The 7,858-nt window shown below is 38.3% G+C and overlaps 1 protein-coding gene across 5 annotated transcripts in view; it reads right to left on the bottom strand.

Annotated features, from left to right (window-relative positions):
• Positions 1–7,858, bottom strand: part of LOC106874500 (glycerophosphodiester phosphodiesterase 2) — a 71,998-nt gene that overhangs the window by 19,136 nt on the left and 45,004 nt on the right. For 4 of the 5 annotated variants that reach the window (XM_089352931.1, XM_089352927.1, XM_089352928.1 and 1 more), the window contains exons 4-6: positions 4,737–4,833; positions 1,517–1,675; positions 362–455 (exon numbers count right to left, since the gene is read on the bottom strand). In XM_089352931.1, coding sequence (XP_089209057.1) covers positions 362–455; positions 1,517–1,675; positions 4,737–4,833 — 350 coding nt within the window. The remainder of the gene's footprint in view (positions 1–361; positions 456–1,516; positions 1,676–4,736; positions 4,834–7,858) is intronic. The other variant, XM_089352930.1, reaches the window with a different exon arrangement.

Raw genomic sequence — 7,858 nt, 5'->3', positions numbered from 1 at the left:
CACTCTCAAACACAAAATCTGTAGAGAACATGTAAAGAAAAAGTGAAATCTGCTAAAGACTCCCAAGAAGCAGATGGTGGTGGTGGTGGTGGTGAGATTAAACTGGTTGAAAGATTAAGCCAACCACCTATGGAAGAGAAAGTTGACCTCAGTGAGATTCGAACTTAGGAATATAGACAGGTGAATCAAATGCCATTTATGCTACACTAACAAGGTATGAACACCACAAAATTAGGAAAATGATAAGTGTCATTGTATTTGAGATAGAATTTAATAAGTCTGTTTTATTTAATGACAACTTTTTCAGAAATAAATTTGTATATATCTGACAATGATTTTTGAAATGACAAAATATACTTACGGAATTGATCTAAGCTGTACCACTGTCTTATCAGAATCCAAGAGAGAATAGTAAAGATTACAATCAGACCAATATGAATAAATGGACCAAAGATCTGGAAAAAGAATCAAAGAAAATAACTCAACTAAAAAATAATAACTATAATAGTAAATTCATCATCATTGTTTTAACATCTACTTTTCCATGCTTGCATGGGTTAGATGGAATTTGTTAAGGCAAACTTTCTATGGCTAGATGTCCTTCCTATCTCCAATTTCAATCTGTTTCTAAGTAAGGTAATATTCCTCCATGACTACATATATTTTTACAGAAGATTAGAAAAGAATGATATTGCTTGCATGATGGTGACACTTGTTTACAACTATCACATGACACTAAGGACAAAATGTTGTCTATTATTACGCACACACACACACACATGCACACTGAGTGGGATTCTTTCAGTTTCTCTCTGACAAATCCATTTACAAGGCTTTGGTTGGTCTAAGACTATTGTAGAAGATACTTGCCCAGTGGGACTGAATCTGAAACCATGTGGTCAGGAAACAAACTTCTTACTATGCAGCTACGTCCATGCTTACAGCCACACCTGATACTCCATATGATATCGATGTCATATAGTATCCACTATATTGCTTTGTAAAGACTTTCCTTTCATAATTGTGACAATTTGATCTTCCAATTGATTCAAGGAGACTATGTTTCCGTAGTTATATTATCTTTTTTCTATTACCAATTCCACTCATTAGACTGTAGCCATACTGGGCCACTAACTTAAAGTATTTTAGTCAAGTGAATCAACCCCAGTATGTTCTCTATTTTATTTTAAGCCTGAAACTCATTCTATCAGTGTTTATTGCCAAACTGCTAAGTTACAGAAATAAACACACCAACACTGATTGTCAGGTGGTAATGGGGGACAAACACAGAGACACACACACATGTGTGCACGGTGGATTTCTTACAGGTTCCATCTACTAGATCCACTCACAAGGCTTTGGTCAACCCAAGGTTATATGTATGTAATTCTGAAAGAGACTAATAATAGTCGCAAGAAACTAACATTGCTCAGTATTTATTTATAACATATTTTCTAATCATTGACAAAAGAAATGTAATTTGGAGAAAAATGTTTAAAATATGAAAGAGACTTACTAGAAGTGATAGTCTCAGCACTACCCACTCATATGTCCAGAGAATATCCAAAGCAATTGTGAAGCCAATGCAATTCAAAAGACTGAAGATTATTATCGCTACATGGAATGGATGTATATATAATTGCTGTCCCACATAAATGTAATATATTGATAGACCCTGTTAATGATAACATAAAATGGATGGAAGCATTGAAATAATGTTAAGTTACAGCATGAGGTAAAAATGGATTAAAGGGAAATTATAAAGTTTATAAAATGGAGATATTAAAAAAAAATGTATTCATGTATAATTCCAAATGACAACTTAGTGAGATCTGTTTGGTATGAGGGTCCTTAATTTGCTGCCATACAGTGTGACTGAACCTGAACCATATGGTTAGGAAGTAAACTTCTTAACTACACAGACATGTCCATACATACACACACACACACACACACAAACACACACACAAACACACACACACACACATGCACACATATACAAACAAACACACACATAAATTGATACACATGCCCTGGTGTGAAATTGTGAAGATTGGCTGATAACTGATAAGGGATGACAGTGTACATATTTTTTGTTTTTTCCTGTTTTTCATGTGTTCTTTTGTTTCTTTCTGTGTAACTCCTTTGTTTCTTTCTCTGTCTCTCTCTCTCCTCCATACATATACATGCATGCACAAACACTACACATACACACACACCAATATTACAAGCATTTTAGATTTCAGTGTGCACCAAGAAAAACTGACACATCATGACATTTCTTTGCATACATAGACTTTACTGTTAAATATTTTAGATGTCAATATCAATACAGATATACAGTGAATGAATATATTGCTTTACCTCCAATTATATATCGTTTAACGTCCGCTTTCCATGCTAGCTATATATATATATATATATATATATATCATCATCATCATTATCATCATTTAAAGCCTGCTTTCCATGCTGGCATGGGTTGGACAGTTTGACTGAGGACTGGCGAGCCAGATGGCTGCACCAGGCTCCAATCTGATTTGGCAGAGTTTCTGCAGCTGGATGCCCTTCCCTTCCTAACACCAACCATTCTGGGAGTGTAGTGGGTGCTTTTATGTGCCACCGACACGAGAGCCAGTCATACTGTATATATTAGTATATCTGTTAGAAATCAAAGAGGGAACCTCTACATGGTCACTCAACTTGCTAGAAATAGCGTAACCATCAGATATCACTTAGCAAAAAATGCATATGTGGTTTGTGCTCTGTCAATGGACCTATTTCTCACTTCTGTTTCAAATTTCTGCTTATAATATCTAACCTCAAAACAAATGTTATAAATACCCTTTTTATATTCTAAAACTGTTTTAATCATCATTAAAACAAATAAGTAATAATGTTAAGATGCAATTAAAGAGTTCTATCTTTTTACCCTGTTTAATATTTTAAAACACTACAGTAAAAACATGGTTTTATATTCCCCCCAGAATAATGAGGTTTTGTTGCAAGTGAAAGGTATAAAACATGATCAACCAGCTTATCATTTCATCAATATTTCATTTGTTTAAAAATATCAACGTATTTTATATTATTGCGAAATGATAGTCACTTCTAACCAAACCAGTTCTTCTGGATGAATTGACATTGTATATTGTATATTATATATACAGTCTTTATCATGTTTTCTGGGAAGGTAGCATCATTCTGACAGTTTGAAGCATCAACTGATTATATAGTCTATATCTTGCTGCTTTGCAATGTCAGCACAATGAATATTTGATAACATATATCTATTTGAAAGCATAATTTACAGAGACAAGTTCCTTTCTCATTCTGCTGTCATAACATCCAAAGGCAGCAATACATTTACATCATATTAGCTTCTAAGATGAAAGAAATGTTGTTGAAATGTTGTTGTAACTCGTAACAAAGACAATTTAATAATCTTCAAGGCCTAGATTTAGGTAAAGACACTGAAATGGGGATAAGTACCAACACTTCCATGTGGTTCACTTTAACAATTGTGAAAATCTCTTCACTGATAGCCTTGTTAGCCTACAAATAAAGTGTGTGTGTGTGTGTGTGTGTGTGTGTATACATATATAATCACTGTAATGACATAAATATTGGATTTTGCTTTACACTGTTGGTTACGATGTGCTTCCTTGGATAGTTGTAGCTTCCGAATGATGGCACCCCACTGGCCAGGTGGCCAAGCCAACATTCTACCTGAATGGAACACTAGTCCACTGCAGGATTACACATTTACAGCTGAGTGGACTGGAGCAACATGAAATGAAGTGTTTTGCTCAAGAATGCAATGCACAACTGGTCCAAGAATCAAAACCACAATTTTGCAATCATGTGCAACACCCTAACAACTAGGACTTGTGGTTACACACACACACACACACGTGTGTGTGTGTGTATTTGCATTCATGGCTATATGATTGAGAAGTTCACTTCCCAACCATGTGATTTTTGTTTCATCCCACTATATGGTACTTTAAGTCAGTGTTCTTCTGCTATAGTTCTGAGCTGACCAAAGTCTTGTGGGTGAATCGTTGGCCACAAACATCATCATCATCATACAAGTGATATCATTAGTTTGCAATCTTCCATGAAAACATGTCCAGTCCATACGTTGTTTGAAGAATTAAAGGAAATTTTACCTTGCTTAGATACAGTAGAGGGTTGGTGAGAACATGACATGAGCTATGAGTGGGTTGAATCTGTTTCAAGTGTTTTTGTTGTATTTCAGAGTAGAATGTTTTATTGTACATTATCAAAGTTCATTTATATGTTGGGAATAGATACCAAATTATCTGGAAATGTTACTTATCCAGGAGAGAAGATTTCTCTATTTTCTATTTAATATCATAAAGCCGGCAATATGCATCAACCCTTTAATGTTCATTATGGTTGAAGATGTATTTACACTTTCACATTTGGTCTGGAAAGTAGACATGCTTACATTGTAAACACACATAAGTACAATCCTTTCTCATCAATTGACCATACATTTTCAACAAGGAGTCATTTCAGTTCATTATAATGCAGTACACAAAATAAAACTAAAAGTTAAACACAAACTGAAGGAAACATACATAGATATATCATGAGTAAAAATGTGGTATCATGAACTCTAAATGCAGTGATCTAACAAAGCTAAATTATATATTTCTGTTGTCATTTCTGTGAGCTAGAAAAATAATGTAAAATTGAAAGCAACTTACCACTAAAATTGCAAGATACACAAATGCAACCCCTGTTAAGGACAGCATTATTGTATACCATGGTACATGTTTCAGTTTAAATTCTACTGTAAAATTCCTGAAGAAGCAATAAATGAAAACATGTTAAATATTATGTAGAAATGAAAATCATCTTGTGGTTTGTTTTGTTTTGGCTTTTGTTTGTGTTTTTAATTGTTGAGTGTAGTGGAGAGGGCAGTGTCCCTGGCCTTCACAGGTCCTTCGGTTATAGATTAATGGTTCTCAAGTGGGGTCCACATGACCCTTGAGGGTCTACATAATATTTTGTTGCTAAAATTATGTGCAATAAATAGATTATACTTCTACAATAAACAAAACATTTTAACAATTTTTTAATATAATTATAAAAATGTAATAAGATTTTTTAAAACTTCAAATGATTATGAGGGCCCATCCAAATAAAATAGGAATGAAAAGGGTCCATAGGTAAAAAAGATACTTGAGAACCACTGTTCTATAGCAATGAAATTAATACCATTAATGTTTGTATTGAACCTTTGTCATGAGAAGAGAAACAAATCCAGAGAGCCAATGTGTATTTGGATGGGTCAGACAGAATTTGTTGAGGCAGAATTTTCTACAGACAGACGCCTTTTCTATGGCCAGCTCTCACCTGTTTCTAGGCTAGGTAATATTTGCTATGGTCAGATATGTTATTCCAAAGAAGACTGGAAATGAACAATATTGTACAATGGTGATGCTTGACAAGGGTACACACACACACACACACACACACACACACACACACACACACACACACATATACAACAGGCTTCTTTCAGTTTCTGTCTACCAAATCCACTCACAAGGCTTTGGTTGGCCTGAGGCTATAGTATAAGACTCTAGCCCAAGGTGCCACGCCATGTGACTGAACCCAGAACCATGTGGTTGGTAAACAAGCTACTTACCACACAGCTACTCCTATGCATATATATATATATATATATGAGTACAGCAATGAATTCCGGGTAGAGGTAGGGGTCCACCAAGGTTCCGTCCTCAGCCCCCTATTATTTACCATAGTCCTCCAGGCAATCACAGAGGAGTTCAAGACAGGTTGCCCCTGGGAGCTCCTCTATGCTGATGACCTTGCCCTAATTGCGGAGTCACTATCAGAACTAGAGGAGAAGTTTCAGGTGTGGAAGCAAGGTCTAGAATTGAAGGGCCTTAGAGTCAACCTAGCTAAAACCAAAATCCTAATAAGTAGGAAGGTAGATAAAACACAAACCCCTTCGGGTAGATGGCCCTGCTCAGTATGTAGAAAAGGAGTAGGTAGTAACTCTATAAGATGTACCCGGTGCAAGCTATGGACACATAAGAGGTGCAGCAACATCAAAGGCAGGTTAACTAGCAAGTTAGTTTTTGTTTGTGGCAGATGTTCAGGTGCAATAAAGACTGCAAACAAACAGGAAACAACTTCTATCTCATTCCAGGGTGAAAAACTAGAGGTAGTCGATAGCTTCCGCTATCTGGGCGACCAAGTTAGTAGTGGGGGTGGGTGCGCTGAAAGTGTAGCTGCTAGAATAAGAATAGCCTGGGCAAAGTTTAGAGAGCTCTTACCCCTGCTGGCGACAAAGGGACTCTCACTCAGAGTAAAAGGCAGACTGTATGACGCATGCGTACGAACAACCATGCTACATGGCAGTGAAACATGGGCTGTAACTGCTGATGACATACGTAAGCTCGCAAGGAATGAAGCCAGTATGCTCCGTTGGATGTGTAATGTCAATGTGAATACCCGTCAGAGTGTAAGTATCTTGAGAGAAAAGCTGAACATTAGAAGCATCAGTTGTGGCGTGCAAGAGAGACGATTGCGCTGGTATGGACATGTGGTGAGAATGGAGGAGGATAGCTGCGTGAAAAAGTGCCACACCCTAACAGTTGAGGGAACCCGTGGAAGAGGTAGGCCCAGGAAGACCTGGGCTGAGGTGGTGAGGCAAGACCTTCGTACATTGGGCCTCACCGAGGCGATGACTACGGACCGAGACCTTTGGAAATGGGCTGTGCGTGAGAAGACCCGGCAAGCCAAGTAAGATCGTTGCCAGTGCCCCTGGACTGGTTCTTGTGCGGGTGGCAAATGAGATGCACCATTTTGAGCGTGGCCGTTGCCAGTACCGCCTGACTGGCTCCTGTAGGATTTTCGAGCGAGATCGTTGCCAGTGCCCCTGGACTGGCTTGTGCGGGTGGCACATAAAAGACACTATTTCGAGCGTGGCCGTTTTCGTGCGGGTGACACGTAAAAGCACCCACTACACTCTCTGAGTGGTTGGCGTTAGGAAGGGCATCCAGCTGTAGAAACTCTGCCAAATCAGACTGGAGCCTGGTGTTGCCATCCGGTTTCACCAGTCCTCAGTCAAATCGTCCAACCCATGCTAGCATGGAAAGCGGACGTTAAACGATGATGATGATGATGATGATTCCGTTGCTTATAATGACGAGGATTCCAGTTGATTCAATCAACAGAACAGCTTGCTTGTGAGATTAACGTGCAAGTGACTGAGCACTCTACGGATATGTGTACCCCTTCTCATACTTCTCAGGGAGACTCTGTGTGACACAAAGTGTGACAAGGCTGGCCCCTGGAAATACAGGTACTACTCATTTTTGCCAGCTGAGGACTGAAGCAATGTGAAATAAAATGTCTTGCTCAAGGAAACAATGTGCTGCCAGGAATTGAACTCATGACCCTACAATCGCAAGCCAAATTCCCTAACCACTAAGCCATGTGCTATATATATATGGGTACATTTGCATGACAGCAGTATATATATAGAGTGGTTGGTATTAGGAAGGGCATCCAGCCATAGAAAACCATGGCAAATCAGACTGGAGCCTGGTGCAGCATTCCAGCGTGCAAGCTCAGTCAAATTGTCCAACTCATGCCAGCAAGGACAATGGATGTTAAATGATGATGATGATGATAATGTCCTAGTGCTTAAGGCGTTGCAGTGAAAGATCCATGGGTGTGATTCCAAGACAGGGAAGTGCATTATGTTTTTGAGCAAAACACTTCATCTCACATTGCTCTGCAATCTCTCTGACATATGCATGGCACACTATGCACCTGTACAGGTAATGTCAGT

The sequence above is a fragment of the Octopus bimaculoides genome, chromosome 5 (genome assembly GCF_046866305.1).
Source record: "Octopus bimaculoides isolate indiv1 chromosome 5, ASM4686630v1, whole genome shotgun sequence".
In the NCBI taxonomy this organism is placed as follows: domain Eukaryota; kingdom Metazoa; phylum Mollusca; class Cephalopoda; order Octopoda; family Octopodidae; genus Octopus; species Octopus bimaculoides.
This window is presented reverse-complemented; position numbering and strand designations above follow the sequence as displayed.